We start from the raw sequence: 17,713 nt of genomic DNA, 5'->3' as shown, positions 1-17,713 counted from the left end.
AGGCCCCTGACTAAATCCACTTCAGAAAAAAATATTATCTTTCAGGTTAAATGTGCTGAAAAGTCTTGAATATATGGGTCTGGATAACGAGAAGGGGTGGTGGTCTCATTAAGGTGGTAGTATTCACCATATGGACAGCAACCATCAACAGACTTAGGGAGCATGTGGAGGGATGAAGCCCAAAGGCTATTTGACCTGGGTACAATGGCAAGCATTTCCATGTTAGCAATTCAGCCTTCGCACTGGCTGGCTCTTCTGAGTCCAGTCTATGCATATGGGCATGGACCGGCAAGCCAGTTGCGGAAATGTGCTCGACCCATGCTTTGCAGAAAATGTGGGCTTGGTGAGGTTTGGGAACCCAGCAGGTGAGTGAATTCACATGTGGCGGTGCATGCACTAGAACGGAATCACTGTGGGGAACTCACTGGGGGTGGGGGTAAAGAGCCAAAGTCCTTTGCATCCAGAAGCCAACAATACTTAAGATCGACTAATGGTCCTTCGGTGCATAGAAAATCTGTGCTGAGCAGAGGTCCAGCAACTTCAGCTAAGGCAAAGTCCCATGTTTAGCATTGTCCACTGAAGCAGAGTGTCATGTGTCAAGTCCCATAAGTCTGGATCCTGCAGCCAACGGCGGCCTCCAACAAGGGTCTGTCACTCTCTACCTTATTTTTTTATTACTAATTTTTTATTGCAACGCCAACAAATTACATTCAGTACAACCAGTTGCCAATTACATTTTGACTGTTTATCCCAACCACCCCCAACCTTCATCACCATCCCCCTCCACCCCTCTCCCCCCCTCTCCCCTCCACCAACCAACTGAATAGTAGTGCATACACAGACAAAGCATTCCTATTTTATACAATAATAAGATTTTCTAATTTACCTGTGTTGCTCACCTTCCCCTGGATCTGTTGTAAGTTGATGGTGGAGCCCTGAGTTACCCCCTTCCCACCCCCCTCCCATCATCCCTCCCATTCAACCCTTTACATTGTAACATCTGTGGGTTTCACTTAGCAATGTCAGACACTGAACAATAACCACCCCCCTCTAGCACCAACAAATTAGAAAGGCAAAGCAGTTCTCATAGACAATCATATCAAAGAGACAAGAAAAAAAACCTGGACAAACCCACTAACCTATATAATTAAAACCATTTCCATCTCAAATATAATATACCACATAATCAAGACCCCAACAGCCTCTTGCGAGAAACGTTAATAGACCGTCGCTTAGCCAAGGCACCAGTGACGTCTTATTTGGCGTCCAGGAATGTAAATAAGTCTACTGGAGACATAACCTGAAATGAACATGTACAACTAAAGTTATTCAGAATCAGAACAAACTGCTGTTTTTCAGCTTCATTCTTGATGAAGTATGACATTTGGGTATATTGAATATCACCTTAGAAAGTAAAAGATGAAAAGTATAAATCTAGGCAGACTTATATCACCTTACTATGTTATCCTTGTAGTAACAAGTTAACTGAGCCATTACCTTAAAACTCTGACCTGCAATACTCAGAGAGAATTTGGCCCCTTAATTAACTAAATACAAAAGTGCAAGGAATGACTTTCCAGTAAAAGAATAACCAGAAAACTTCACACCTAGGATGTTAACTTGCCCGTGTCTGTTAGATTGCGCATACAGGCTGGTCCGAGCTCTTAATGCATCTCCTCCATCTCCTCCCGAGGGACGTGTGGACTTTGCCCAGGGTCTTCTTCCATATCTCCCAGCACCGATGAATTCAGAGTTTCTTTTGCTTCCTCTGCCAAATTAAATGACATCTTCATGCCCTTGATATTCACTCTCAAAATTGCCGGGTATATGAGGAACGAGTCGATCCCCTTCTCTCGAAGCTTAGCACGGATCTCCTTGTATCCCTGCCGTTCCTGCATCGTGCCGGGGCTATAGTCAGCAAAGAACTGCAGCTGGGTGCCATCAGGGAGAGTAGGTTTGGCTTTCCTCGCACCCTCCAGGATAGCCTGCCGGTCGGTGTACCGTAGAAGCCTAAAAACCATGGTCCGCAGTCTTGAAGTGTTGTTGGAAAAGATCCTATGTGCTCTATCGATCTCCAAAGGAGTGCTGTAGGAATTCCTGAGCGCTGGAATCCAATTAGGCAGCATCTCCTGGAGGCAGCCTCTTGGATCGTCGCCCTCAACACCCAGCGGTAAGTTGATCAGCCGCACATTGTTTCTCCTGAATCTGTCCTCCAAGTTGTTTCGCTTCATCCATACCTTAGTCACTTCTGCGAGACAGGAGTTAGTAACTTTCTCATTCTTAAGTAAATAAACCTGAATGTTGTCTATATTGTTGAAGACCGTGCTAAATATTTTAGCATGAATGTCTGCTTGCTCCTTTAACGACCAGAGAATGTTGCCATTCTCTGCCAAATGCTTCTGTATGGGGTCAAGAGCCTTTTCCAGTGACTCCTTTAGCATGTGGGCTACCGTTTCTTGCAGTGATTCCATCTCCGTTGCCATTGTTTGCTTAATTAGCATAGCTATTTCCTCAGATGAATCGCTAGCTTGGTGTCGTCTGCTGGTATCTTGTTTCCTGGTTGAATTTTGATCTTTTTTTGAGGTCATGTCTTTAGTTAGATCTTTCTCCAACTCAATCTTGTATTAAGACTGTCTATTAGCCTTAAAGAACTTGAAAAAGGAGGGTTATATGTCAGCACTCAGTGCTGTGCTGCCATCTTGTCTTGTGCCTCACCAGAAGTCCCTCACTCTCTACTTTATAATCAATGGGTGATGCTGGCAGCACACCCACTTAAGCATCAATATCACACAGGAAGAGTCACCTTGAAAGGGTGTCCATAATGAACAATAGATGATTTTGGCAGCTGGAACCCACAGTTCTCACAGAGTTCCAATGTCACAATGCTCTGGCATTGTCGAAGCTGCATGGTGGTTGGCACTTCTTGGCATTCATGCTGAAGCCTGTATGGTAAAAACATTGTCTGGTTGAGAACCATGGGCATGAGACTGCTGTAGATTCTGCTAACAGGAGTTACTGAGACGGAAAAGGAGGAGGAATGATGCATCTCTGCTTGTCTGAGTGTAGACTATCAGTCATTTTAATAAGCTCCCCATAGTACATCTTAGGTGTATTACAGATGGCTGTGTGATCTTGATTAGGCATTTATTTCATAAAGAGCTCTTCAAAAATTAAACAAGGATGGTGATTACCCAGGAGAGATAGAATGTGGTCTATTAATTCTGAACCCCTAGCGTCACCCAGGCCAGGCAAAGAGAGCAACTGTTTGACACACTCAGACGTAGAAAGTCCAAAAATCAGAAATAGGTGAATTTTCAGAGTGACATATTTATCATGTGCAGTTGGGTCTTCTAATAGACTCACCACTCTAGCTGCAGTGGAACTACTTAGCGATGCTATGACATAGTAAAATTTGGTATTGTCCATGATGATTTCTCGCAGCCTGAACTGGGCTACTGCCTGTGCAAACCATGCAGTGATGTGTTGCTTCCAAAACTCCAGCAGCATCAAAGTGACTGCATTGGTCGATATGTCATTGGGTAACGCTGGAATTGTCTGACAGCAGCGGGGTCACCAATGTAAGATTTTGTGAATAACATATGAGAGAGTCATTTTATGTGGTTAGCAAAGGCCACAGCCCTTTACTTCCATTACCAACAAACCAAAAATAACCATTGGCTCATACTGACATCACTATGTCATACACCATCTCTTAAAGTGAACACAACAACTCAATGATGGTGTTTGTGAATTATGAAGAACAGTTTCTATTATGAACAATATGTGTCATTTGTCACCCATCACATTACCCTACAATCTCAACACCTTTACAAAAAGCTGTGAACTAAATATTCCTGCATATTCATATTTAGAAACAAAAGGCTAAAAGGATTGGTACAGGGCCATAAATAAGGGAAGAACTAATAATAAACTGAGGAACCAACCAAGGTACAGTATTTTGGATCCATCACTGTACAACAAGAAAGAGTTAATTTTGATATCAAGGGGCTATTGGGGAAAATCTTAAAGATAAAATTTGACATTATACAATGCCACTTTCAAACTTAGAGTAGAACTGGAGTCTTAGTCTGAACCAAGGTGGAAAATGTGATTCCACTATTTTAGAAAGGAGGAAGAGAGAAAACAGGAAATTACAATTATTGGTAGAGAAAATGCTTGAATATATAATGGAAGATGTAATAACCCAGAACAACTTGAAAGCTGAATAGCCAAAGGGTAGATAAATCTCCTGGACCAGATGGAATGCACCTGTGTGTTCTGAAGGAAGTAGCTGTGGAGATGGCGGAGGCATTAGCGATGATCCTTCAAAAGTCAATAGATTCTGGCATGGTTCTGGAGGACTGGAAGATTGCAAATGTCACTCCGCTATTTAAGAAGGGGGCAAGGAAACAAAAAGGGAATTATAGACCTGTTAGCTTGACATCGGTGGTTGGGAAGTTGTTGGAGTCGATTCTCAAGGATGAGGTTACTGAGTACCTGGAGGCATATGACAAGATAGGCAGAACTCAGCATGGTTTCCTTAAAGGAAAATCCTGCCTGACAAACCTATTACAATTTTTCGAGGAAATTACAAGTAGGCTAGACAAGGGAGATGCAGTGAATGTTGTATATTTGGATTTCCAGAAGGCCTTTGACAAGGTGCCATACATGAGGCTGCCTAACAAGATGAGAGCCAATGGAATTACAGGAAAGTTACATACGTGGATAGGGCATTGGCTGATTGGCAGGAAACAGAGAGTGGGAATAAAGGGATCCTATTCTGGTTGGCTGCCGGTTACCAGTGGTGTTCCACAGGGGTCCGTGTTGGGGCCACTTCTTTTTACGTTGTACATCAACGATTTGGATTATGGAATAGATGGCTTTGTGTCTAAGTTTGCTGATGATACAAAGATAGGTGGAGGGGCTGGTAGTGCTGAGGAAACGGAGAGTCTGCAGAGAGACTTGGTTAGATTGGAAGAATGGGCAAAGAAGTGGCAAATGAAATACAATGTTGGAAAGTGTATGGTTATGCACTTTGGCAGAAGAAATAAAACAGGCAGACTATTATTTAAATGGGGAGAGAATTCAAAGTTCTGAGATGCAACGGGACTTGGGAGTCCTCGTGCAGGATACCCTTAAGGTTAACCTCCAGGTTGAGTCAGTGGTGAAGAAGGCGAATGCAATGTTGGCATTCATTTCGAGAGGAATAGAGTATAGGAGCAGGGATGTCATGTTGAGGCTCTATAAGGCGCTGGTAAGACCTCACTTGGAGTACTGTGGGCAGTTTTGGTCTACTCATTTAAGAAAGGATGTGCTGACGTTGGAGAGGGTACAGAGAAGATTCACTAGAATGATTCTGGGAATGAGAGGGTTAACTTATGAGGAACGTTTGTCCGCTCTTGAACTGTATTCCTTGGAGTTTAGAAGAATGAGGGGGGGATCTCATAGGAACATTTCGAATGTTGAAAGGCATGGACAGAGTGTGTGTGGCAAAGTTGTTTATCATGATTGGGGAGTCTAGTACGAGAGGGCATGACTTAAGGATTGAAGGGTGCCCATTCGGAACAGAGATGCGAAGAAATTTTTTTAGTCAGAGGGTGGTGAATCTATGGAATTTGTTGCCACGGGCAGCAGTGGAGGCCAAGTCATTGGGTGTATTTAAGGCAGAGATTGATAGGTATCTGAGTAGCCAGGGCATCAAAGGTTATGGTGAGAAGGCAGGGGAGTGGGACTAAATGGAAGAATGGATCAGCTCATGATAAAATGGCAGAGCAGACACGATGGGCCGAATGGCTGACTTCTGCTCCTTTGTCCTATAGTCTTATGGAATAAGAGGACTGAGCCAACATCGATATATAACACACTTGGTGGAACTGAAGGTTATCAATAAAATTGTGGAATTGATGTGTTTGGATTTTCAGAAGGTGTTTGATGAGGTCCTACACAGGAGGCTTCTCAACAAGGTTTAAAAACATTAGAACTGGGTGTAATATATTGACGTGGGTTGAGAATCGGTCATTGGACAGAAAGTAGAGAGTGCTACTACATATGCACATACATGTACCATCTCACCATTAAAGGAGTGGACGTTGTCATCAGATTTCGATAGACAACCGAATAAGAAGAAGTGAGAGTGAGAATAAACAAAGATTCATAGTTGTCAGGTTGCTACTACTGGGGTATTACATAGCTTAGCGCTTAGGACCCAGAATTTAGAATTTTGGTAGAAGGGACCAAATGGCAAATTCTCATGTTTACTGATGGTACTAAACTTCGTGGGATTGGGAGTGCAGAGGAAGATGTAAAGAGGTTTCAAGAAATATTGTTAAGATGATTAAATGGACAAGAACATAGCAGGTGAAATACAACGCTGAAAAATGTTAGATTACACTGGACAGATTTTTTTTTTAGAAGTGTTGCTTTCTCAGAATTTTTATTTGCTTATGATAGGCTGCTTGAAGCTGAACACAAATATAATTTCAGACTACATGTAGGAATATGGAGAAACAAGAAATTAACTTTTATTGAATATAATGCATTTAATTGCATAACGGTGCTGATGCTTTGCAATAGTTCGACTAAGCTAGAAATGTTTTGTTGATGATTTTCATTTGTACTCAGTGTCTGAGGTTTCTTGCTTAAGTGTCCCCCAATGATCAGTCAGCATTGATGGATTTCAGTTGCCCTGATACTGTTTCTCCATGACTGCAATGTCCTGATGAAACCTTTCACTATGGTTGTCACGACAGTGCCAGGATTTACAAGGAAGAAGTCTAAATGGGAATGCAGGAAATGAATCTTTAGTGACGTTTTTCACTTAATGGTTTTCTATGCTGGAAACATGATGTCAATTAGCTGCACGTAGTTTGGTGCTCTATACTTGCCAAGAAAAATTTCAACAACATCCTTGAATGCCTTCCATGCGATTTTTTTAGAAGTTCTTTGAATTGCCTGTCACTGATGATCTGTTTGATTTGTGGACTGACAAAAATGCCTTCCTTAATCTTGGCATCAGTTATTCTGGGGAACATGTCTCAAATATCAAAATCTGTCATGGAAATTCTTAGCCTTTCTAAAACCTGTCCTGCCATGCAGCATCTGCCCTGCCTAAGCATGCATAGGCATGCCTAGACAAGATAGAAAACATTTCAGCTTACATTGTGGGCAACACTTTAATTGACTTGAATAATGAATTAAATAACGAATAAAGGTATTTTTTTAAAAAGGGTGCGTGATAGGGAAATTTCAGTTTCATTTTCATGAACAGCAGCCTAAAATCCATAAGATATACCCAAAATTGTTCAAGAAGCAAAATCATTGTTGTCTAGTGTTACCAACTTTGAGTTTAATTTCAGTTTTTGTTAGCCAGCAGAAACTGTGGTATTGTTGTTCAAAGGAACTTGGGTACATTGCATAAAACTTTTTGAAGGCCAATATACATGTGTAGCAGTGATTAAGAGGGCAAATATTAGCATTTATTAGGATAGGGCTTGAATACAAGAAAAAGCCAAGCTGATTGCAATTGTATTGGACCATGGCAAAATTCTACTAGGAACACAGTCTACAGGTTTGGTCTTCTTGCCATAGAAAAGATGTATGAATACAGTCTCACGAGAAAATCTGCAGATGCTGGAAATTCAAGCGACACACACAAAATGCTGGTGGGACGCAGCAGGCCAGGCAGCACCTATAGGACGAAGTACAGTCTACGTTTTGGGTCGAGACCCTTTGTCAGGGCTAACTGAAAGAAGAGATGATTCCGACAGATTTTTATATGAAGTGTTGCCTCACCTGGAAGGACTGTTTGAGGACGTAGATGGTGGTGAGGGAGGAGGTAAAGGGGCATGTCCCTCTTGCACGGATATGTGCCTGGAGGGAGGCCAGTGGAGTGGGACAAGTGGACAAAGGAGTAAGAAGAGAGCGATCCCAGCAGAAATTAGAGAGTGGGGAGGGCTGGGGGAAGAGTTCTTTTGAAGATGATGGAAGAATGATATACTGGATCTGGAGGCTCATGGGTGGTAGGTAAGGACAAGAGGAGCTCTATCCCTTTTATGGTAGCAGGAAGATGGGGTGAGGGTGGATGTCCGGGAAATGAGGGAGATGCAGGTGAGGACTATATCAATAGTATTGGAAGTATAACCCTATTTTTTTGAAGAAGGAGGACTTCACAGAAGTTCTAGAAAGGAAACCCACCTTAGGATCAGATGTGACAGAGAGAGGGGAACTGAAAAGAAGGCAGTAGAGGGTACAGAGAAGAGCATTTTTAAAAGTGATAGGGTGGGAAGAGGTATAGCCAAGAAAGTTGTGAGAGTCAATAGGATTATAAAAGATATAAGTAAAGGTATTCCGAGATGGGGAGAGAGATATCAGAGATGGACCAATTAAATTTGAGGGCAGCGAGGAAGCTGATGAAATTGTCAAGCTCATTATGGGTACAGGAAGCAGCACCAGTGTAGCTGTTGATCCAAGATTGTTTAATGTTTTTTCCTGTACACAAGTGTGAAGGAGATTAAAATATTTCCAAATCTAATGCAGCACAAAGAACACAATAATAAGCATAATGTGACTGACAGTATATGATAAAGTAGTGGAAGTGGGGGTTATGGGGGGTTGGGTTGGTGCCAGATGTTGATCAGCTTCACTGCTGGGGAAGGTAACTGTTTTTGAGTCTGGTGGTCCTGGCATGGATGCTATGTAGTCTCCTCCCTGATGGGAGTGGGACAAACAGTCCATGAGCAGTGTGCGTGGGATCCTTCATGATGTTACTGAACCTTTTCCAGCACCTTTCTGTATATACCTGTATGTCCTTCATGGTTGGTAGGCTGGTGCCAGTGATATATTGGGCAGTTTTGATAACCCAGTGTGGAGCCTTCCTGTCTGCCTCAGTTCAGTTTCCATACCAAGCAGTTATGCAGCATGCTAGGATGCTCTCTACTGCACGTCAACTCTAAACAGCCTCCTCAGAAGTAAAGGCGTTGGTGAGCTTTCCTGATTGTGTAGAATGTGCTTTAGAACCATGAGAGGTTGTGTGAAATGTGTACTCCCAGGAGTTTGAAACTGCTCACAGTTTCCAGTGCTATGCCACCTATTATTTCATTCTCCTTTACACTTGTATGCTGGAACAGACATTAAACAATCTTGAAGAGAAATTGTTGACCATGAGGACCAATTCTGCCAGACAGAGGGGGGTAATGGTGGAGCGACTGTTGTCAAAAACGAAGCAGAGAACTTTAAGGCATTATAGATGCCAGATAGAAGTGTATAGGGAGTGGACATCCATTATGAAAATGAGGCATTCAGAGCCAAGGAACTGAAAGTGATTGAAGAGATTGAGAGCATGTGAAGTGTCATGGATGTAGATGGGAAGGTACTGCACCGAGGGGGAGAAATTGAATCGAGGCAGCAGACACAAGTGCAGTGGGGCAGGAGCAGGAAGAAATAAGTTTCACAACATATAGGACATGTTAGGATGTAAATAAGGAGGTTTCTTTATTCAGATGTTGGTGAACCTATCGAGGGCTGTTGTAGATCAATTTTTTGTTTATTCAATATAGAGATCAATAGATTTTGGGAAATCACAAGATATTGGAGATAGTGCTGGTAAATAGCTCTAAGATAGATCATCCATCATCGAAATGAATGATGGAACAAGTTCAAAGGATGGAAGTGCTTCTTCTGCTGCTTGTGTTCATTTGTTCTCATGAGAAAATTACAGGATAAATAATCTGGGCCATTCTCTGTGCAAAAGGCACTCATAATTTAGAGTCTATTTTTCAGTTGGAGATCTTAACATTAAATGTAATCCTTCATCAGTTAAATTATGATACCCTTGACATCTCTGCAATTGGTTGAACACTACTGGCATTCAACACTTAACAATTTTCATAAAAGCAAAAGACAATCCTTGTAATGGAATTACAAGATCACAAAATGATTCAATTACATGGATTTTAATTGTTTTTTTTTATGATGACAAACTTACTCTCATTGTTTGGTAACGGAATCTCATGTCTTGTAGCTTGTTATGTGATTCAGCAGCTTTTAGCTGCCCAATAAGAATTTGCTGCTTTTTCTTTTCCAATTCTTGATGGCAATCAAGAGGTACATCTGATCTCAGTAAAACAGAATTTGCAATCTTTGGATGTTTTTGTGATTTCGATGTCTCTTTCGTACTGGGCTGCTTTGGAGCTGTTTTCTCTTTACTTGTAATGGATTTATTTTCAGTATTAGAATCATTGGAATCTTTTGCTTCCTGAGACATTTTATTTGATCTTTTTTGCCTATATTCTGAAATGCAATGAAAATTGAAATGTTAACTATTCATGAATTTAAGAAAAAACATAAGATACCTTGAGGGTAACCAACATTTAAATTTTCCAACATCCACAATACTTTCCAATGATAATTTCATATAAGCTTCACCTATTTACAGCCTAAAGTAAACTGCTGGAGGAACTCAGCAAGTTGAACAGCAGCTGTGAGGGAAAAGAAACTGTTAACCCATTAGAAATTACTAAAATTTCTTCCAAACAGACCTTTTGTATCTACAGTATTGTGTAAAAGTCTTGGGCACATACTGTATATATAGCTAGGGTGCCTAAGACTTTTGCACAGCAGTGTAGTAATTTTATGTACTGCACTGATGTGTTGTTGCAAAAAAAAAAACAAATTTCATGATACTTCAATAAATAGAGGAAGGTTTATCATCACTCACATATATCACTGGAGATTAGAAGAACGAGAAGGGATCTCATTGAAACCAATCGATTAAGGCTATAATAACACCACTAGTCACCAGAAGCCAACCAGAAATGGCTCCCTTTATTCCCACACTTTCCCTTCTGCCAGTTAGCCAATCTCCTATCTTATTTAGCAGCCTCATGTGTGGTGCCTTGTCAAAGGCCTTCTGAAAATCTAAATAGGCAACATCCACTGACTCTCCTTTATCGATCCTGCCTGTTATTTCCTTAACCATGCTGACTTCAGCCTATTTTATTATGTACATTTTTCATTTGCCTCTTAACTATTCACAATGTTGATTGAAGATCACACAACTGAAACATAATCTGTTTCTCATAAGATTACCATGAGTTCTACTTACAATTGCCATCCAACAAAACATAGAGAAGTACAACACAGACAGGCCCTTTGGCCCATGATGTTGTGCCAACCCTTTTAATGTACTCAAAGATCAATCTAACACTCCCACATAGCGTTCTGTTTTTCTTTTGTCACTATGCCTATCTAAGTTTCTTAAATATCTCTGATGTATCTACCACCATCTCTGGTAGCACATTCCACACACCTACCACTCTCTCTGTAAAAAATTTACCTCTGACATCCTCCTATACTTTCTCCAATCACCCTAATATATGCCCCTTCATATTGGCCACTTCTGCCCCTGAAAAAAAGTCTCTGGCTGTTCACTCAATGTATGCCTGTTATCATGTTGTGCACCTCTATCATGTCACCTATCATCCTCTTTCGCTCCCAATGGAAAAGCCCAAGCTTGCTCTACCTATCTTCATAAGACATGCTCTTCAATCTGGGCAGCACCCTGGCAAATCTCCTCTGCACCCTCTCCAAAATTTCCACATCTTTCCTATAATGAGACAACCAGAGCTGAACACAATATTCTGAGTGTGGTCTAACCAGAGGCTTACAGAGACGCAGCATTAACTCACAGCCTTTGGACTCAATACCCTGACTAACAAATGTCAACACATTATACTGCTTCTTATTCACCCTATCCTCGGCATTCAAGATAAGGTAGCAATAGTTCAGTAGTTCAATAGTTCCATTTCATATCAGAGAAATGTATGAAATATATATCCTGAAATTCTTTTTCTTCACAAATATCCACAAAAAGAGAAGTGTCCCAAAAAATGAATGCCAATTAAAACATTAGAACCCCAAAGCCACCCTAACTCCCCTTCTGATGCACCAGCAGCAGCAAAGCAACGACCCTCCCCCATCCCCACCTACTTCTGCAAAATTGCATCAGTATCCTCAACCCACCAAGCATGCAACAGCAAAGCCCCCAATAAAGACCATGACCTGCAGTACCACAAAAAAAAACTATCACCTGACAATTCAACGTGTCACAGGCTTTCTCTCTTCCTAATAAAGGGAAAAAGAGGTGTCCCCTCTTAGACGATGGATTTGTGGGAGAAGCCAGAGAGTAGTAGTCGATGGTTGCCTCTCTGACTGGAAGCCTATGACTAGTGGAGTGCCATAGAGATCTGTGCTGGGTCCGTTGTTGTTTGTCATCTACATCAACGATCTGCATGATAATGTTGTTAAGTGGATTAGCAAATTCGCAGATGACAACAAGATTGAGGAAGTAGTGGACAGCGAGTAAGACTATCATGGCTTGCAGCAGGATCTGGACCAGCAGGCAAAATGGGTTGAAGAATGGCAAATGGAATTTAATGCAGACAATGGCGAGGTGTTGCATTATGGTAGGATCAAACAGGGTAGGTCTTACACAGTGAACTGCAGGGCACTGAGGAGTGTTGTAGAACAAAGTGATATAGGGATACAGATCTGTAATTCAGTGAAAGTGGCATTACAGGTGGATAGGCTTGTAAAGAAAGCTTTTGGCACATTGGCCTTCGTAAATCAAAGTATTGAGTACAGGAGATGGGATGTTATTTTGTAGTTTATAAGATGATGGTGAGGCCTAACTTGGAGTATTGCATGAAATTTGGGTCAGCTATCTACAGGAAAGATATAAATAAAGTTGAAAGAGTACAGAGAAAATTTACAAGAATGTTGATGGGACTGGAGGATCAGAGTTATAAGGACAAATTTAATAGGTTAGGTCTTTATTCCCTAGAATGTAGGAGATTGATAGAGGTATACAAAATTATGAGGGGGTATAGACAGAGTAAATGGAAGCAGGCTTTTTTCACTGAGGATGGGTGTGACTACAACTGGCGGTCATGGATTAAGGGTGAAAGGTGAAATATTGACAGGTTATGAGGGAAAACTTCTTCCCTCAGAGGGTCATGAGAATGTTGAATGAGTTACCAGCGCAAGCTTGATTTCAACATTAAGGACAGTTTGGTTAGGTACATGGATAGTAGGGAAATGGAGGGCTATGGTCCCAGTGCAGGTCAATGGCAGTAGGCAGCTTAAATGGTTTGGCATGGACTAGATGGGCTGAAAGACCTGGTTCTGTACTGTACTTTTCTATGACTCTTTGATTCTATCCACTTGTGTTGCATCTTAAGGGATCTATAGATGTGGACGCCAAGAAACCTGTGTTCCTCCACACATCTAAGAATCCTGCCATTAACCTTGTATTCTGCCTTCAGGTTTAACCTTCCAAAGTGTATCACTTCACACTTTTATGTAAAATCTGAGTACCTCCAGGATTTTCTATTGATATTTGATGATAATCCCTTTAGGAAACTCACAATTAATTTTATCATAAATTCTGACGACAAGTTATCAACTAGAATTGTTAATACACATCATCTAGATCGGGGTTCCCAAGCCTTTTTATGCTATGAGCCCTTACCATTAAGCGAGGGATGCATGGTTTCAGGTTGGGAACCCCTGATCTAGATAGGTGTTTCGTGACTTTCCTGATGTTTTCAGAATATTCTGTTTTATGTGCAGTTTTCATAAGGAATAAACTCCAAAGACAATATTCTTAAATAAGTGTGAAAGAAAATTGATGCATAGCAAGTGTTGATATTAATTAGCATCTTACTTTTCTCTTTAACTTTTATTTCTCTTTTGTGCCAAGAAGCAACTAACTGAAAGGTCTGACAAGAACCCAGATTCTAAATGAAGAATTGCAAGTAAGTAACATTTGTTCTTTTAATCAGAGCTAGGCAACTTGTATTGAGATATTGCTCCAATCATTCTGACATGATAATTCCCAGGAATAAATGTTATACATGCATAAATATTCATAAAATATGTACAAATCGGAGAGGTTCTCTGGATGCTTGAAGAACTAATGAAGGGACCGCCTGTTTTTGGTTATTGCTTAATGAGTAAGTGTTAATTAAAAACAGGTTGTCACTATTATTTAGCAAAGAGGACCCTAATTTGACAGAATTTTATGCAAAATTTACATGTGATTTTATTCAACCTGAAACCAGGGTCTTAATCTAAATGAAGCAAACTATAAATATATAGTATGAACTGGCTAAGATAGACTGTGAAAATACATTAAAAAAATGACAAACATCTAAAGAATTAATACAAAGTTTATAACAACCATACATCCTGGCAAGACATAAAAGAAAATAGTTCAACTATTGCAAATAACAGTTCAAAGTACATTTATTATCAAAGTATGTATGCAGTATATAACCCTGACAGTCATCCTTCTGTAGGCAACCACAAAACAAAGAGAGGTTAAGAATAGCATTCTACCAAAGGAACAGACTGGGAACATTAAATCCATCCTCACAGTTGATGTAAAGAACTCAAGAATATCAGAATTCGGCAAAGGAGGGCTATGACAGGTGTAAGTTAAAATCTATCATAAGTAAAATGTTAAAAGCTATTATTAAACATACTGTAGAAGAGTACTTGAAAAATTCTGCGTAACTAAGCTAAGTCAACAAGGTTTTCTGAAAAGAAAATCATGGGACTAATTTATAGAAATGAAATACAAAGTCAGGAAGTGATTTTGGCAGAAAAAAATTTAAAAAGTTATCTATTTGGTAAGAGATTGCAGAGCACAGAGATGCCAAAGGATGTTGGGTATCCTAGAGGATAAATTACAAAAGGAGGATATGCAAGCCAAACAAGTAAATAGGAAAGCATACATATTTTAATAATTTATTCCGATGGGAACTGAGTACAAAAGTTGGAGGTTTTGCTTAAGTGAAATTGGGAATGATGAAATCTCATCTAGAGTACAGTGTACAGTATTGTTCTCTTTAATTAAGGATATTAATTTATTAGAAGTAGTTCAGAGAAGGCTTACTAGACCAATATATTTGGAATGCACTAGTTATCCTCTTCAGGTGGATGGCAGGGTGAAGATACTTCTCTACCAAAGGAGGTATAATGCGCCTCTTCCCTCCACTAGCTTGCAGGTCACCCTTGGGCAAGGTGTAGCATCTGCTTAGCCCCCCGATCAGGGTCATGTGAAGCCAAGGGAGCTGGTTGTGGATGATCACATGAGCAGCTGGTACATAACACAAGTCCTGGTTCTGCAACCACTGATGCCAGGCAGACAAACTCTGAAGAGTATTGGTAATGGCTGGTGTCACCCATCTTGTAAAGACACTGCCCAGAAGAAGGCAGTGGCAAACCACTTATGTAGAAAAATTTACCAAGAACAATCATGGTCATCATGACCTCCGAAGAGCTTGGTAAAGCTGAGCAGAGTGGGTGCAAGGAGCAGGAGATGAATTAAATCTAAAACACCAAAAAAGAGAAAATTTTAAAATATAAGATGTAAGACTGGAATAAATGATTATCTAAATCTGTTGATAATGCTGAGTTCTAAAAGTTTTTAGAGCCAGTAATTGTAGATAATACAGTCCCAATTGCTTCCCTCTGCCCCCAATCTTCTCTTATTTGATCCCAGATTCTATAATCTATATCACCTTCCAGCCTCTGTTGCTGTTACACTTCCCTCTCCATTCTAGCTCATCTGCCAATCAACCCTCCTTGCCAGCTCTTACCCATGTCACATCTGCACCTATCTATAAGCTCACTATTCCAGATGCAGGGTCAAGACCTGAAACGTCCATTGTTCATTATCTTTCTCAGATGATACCTGACGTCTGAGTTTTTCCAGCAGCTCATTTTTGCTCCAAGGTTCAAGCATCTGCAGTCTCTTGTCAAAGTTGGAAGTCCAACGTAAATATCGAAGTATGTATATATTACCATATACTACCTTGAGATTAATTTTCTTGCGGGCACTTACAGGAAAAAATACAATAAAATTTCATGAAAACTATAAACAAAGATGAACAACCAACCAATCTGCAAAAGAAGTAGAACTGCAAATAAAAAAAATAGTACTGAGAGCAACCTTTTGGTTTTAATAATACTGAGAACTGCTATGCTTGGTTGCAGTGACCACTCCAGATTCAAACAAAGGTGTAATTGTTCGTCATTTGTGTCTTTTGTGCGATTGCCAGATATTGGATATCGAGAACTTCAGGTACTGCAGGTCTGTTGCCTGGTGAATTGCTCGATGGCAGTGGAGCTGGACCTGTTGTGCACAATGTTGCCGATGGAAGGAGGAAGGCATCGGGAGGCGGTTCACAGAGGCACGGGTGATCCAACAAATAGTGCAAACAACTGCCCTGGACATTTTTACTTGTGATCACAAGACCCTGTTGGATATTGGTACTGTAGGATGTTGCAAGTCTGGTTCACCGGCTCATTAGTGAGACTGACGATGGGAGAGTTGCATGGCCTTGGTTGGTGCATGGAATAGGCTCCCGTGCTGTAGGGTTGCCTATTGCAGCTGCCCAGGGAATGAGACACTGGAGTCCTCATGGGAAAGAGCCTCCTCTCAGTCCAGGGCAGATACTCAGCATGGACTAGGTCCAATTTTACTGTTAATAAAATTGATGCACTATCAATTACTCCAAAAGCCTTTCAGTATTTACTCTACTTCCAGTCTTTTGGAGTAATTGATAGTGCATCAGGCTGCACCATCAATATACATGCCGTGACACTCAGGGACCCCGGGCTCTCTTTTTTCTCCCCCTCCCTCTCCCCCTCTCTCTCTGTCTCGTTATGTTTTTCTGCTATTTTAACTATATGTGCTGTGTGCTTTGTGTGACTGTTGGTACTGTGTTTTGCAAGCTGGCCCCAGAGCTACACTGTTTCTTTAGGCTGTATTCATGTGTATGGTTGAATGACAATTAACCTTGAACTTGAATTTGATTAAAAGTCCTTGAAAGTGAGTCTATGGATCACATAATCAGTTCAGAATAGTAGTGACTGAAGTAATCCACTCTGGTTCAGGAGCCAGATGGTTTTAGGTAATAATTGTCCCTGAACCTGTTGGTGTGGGACTTAAGGTTTCTGTACCTCCTGCCTGATGATAGTAGCAAGAACAGGACATTGTCTTGATTGTGGAAATATTTAATGATGGCTGCTGTTTTCTTGTGGCAGCACCCCATGCAAATATACCTAATGGTGGGGAGGGCTTTGCCTCTGTTTTTAATCTATGTTGAAACATTTTTTTTGTCTTTTTTCTCTTTTATTCTAAAATCCATTTTATTTTGCCTCTTTTTATTAGTATTTTTATCATTTGCCAATAAATTGTGTGGAGTAAAAACTAACATCTCAAATTCTGCATGCCTCAGCAGGGATTTGTCAGCTTGCTTGATTAACGATTTTATCAAAATTATTTCTGTTGTTTATTCAATTTGCAGATCCCCTATAAGAGATGCTGTGCTGAAATTACCTCCTAATCTTTAAAAATCCATAATACTGTAAGTTAAGTGTTACGAAAAGTTGGTGTTTTTGTTTGCCGCCAACCGCAAAATCCAGTTTTGTGAACAAGGCCACATCAGATGTATTTTAAAACATGAGAAGCCCTGTGACTATAAGTACTTCCTGTTTTCACATTCACTTGGTACTTCATGGCTTCATCTGCTTGGTGTCAGATCGGGGTATTGATTTTTAATGCAGAATAAGTTCAAAATATCTGATAATGTTTGTTATTCGTAATCATCAATACTTATGGAGGACTGAATGTGACCAGACAACTTTG

At 40.6% G+C, this 17,713-nt stretch overlaps 1 protein-coding gene across 1 annotated transcript in view; it reads right to left on the bottom strand.

Moving 5' to 3' along the window:
• The window catches only part of LOC140186826 (protein LKAAEAR1-like), a 41,611-nt gene that overhangs the window by 15,443 nt on the left and 8,455 nt on the right, over positions 1 to 17,713 (bottom strand). Inside the window, exon 3 of the mRNA XM_072241440.1 lies at positions 9,983 to 10,287. Within this exon, the coding sequence (XP_072097541.1) occupies positions 9,983 to 10,261 (279 nt within the window). The 5' untranslated portion in view covers positions 10,262 to 10,287. The remainder of the gene's footprint in view (positions 1 to 9,982; positions 10,288 to 17,713) is intronic.

This window comes from Mobula birostris, chromosome 2, assembly GCF_030028105.1.
Source record: "Mobula birostris isolate sMobBir1 chromosome 2, sMobBir1.hap1, whole genome shotgun sequence".
Classification (NCBI taxonomy): Eukaryota; Metazoa; Chordata; class Chondrichthyes; order Myliobatiformes; family Myliobatidae; genus Mobula; species Mobula birostris.
Note: the sequence above shows the minus strand (reverse complement) of the source record. Positions and strands in the feature narration are given on the sequence as shown.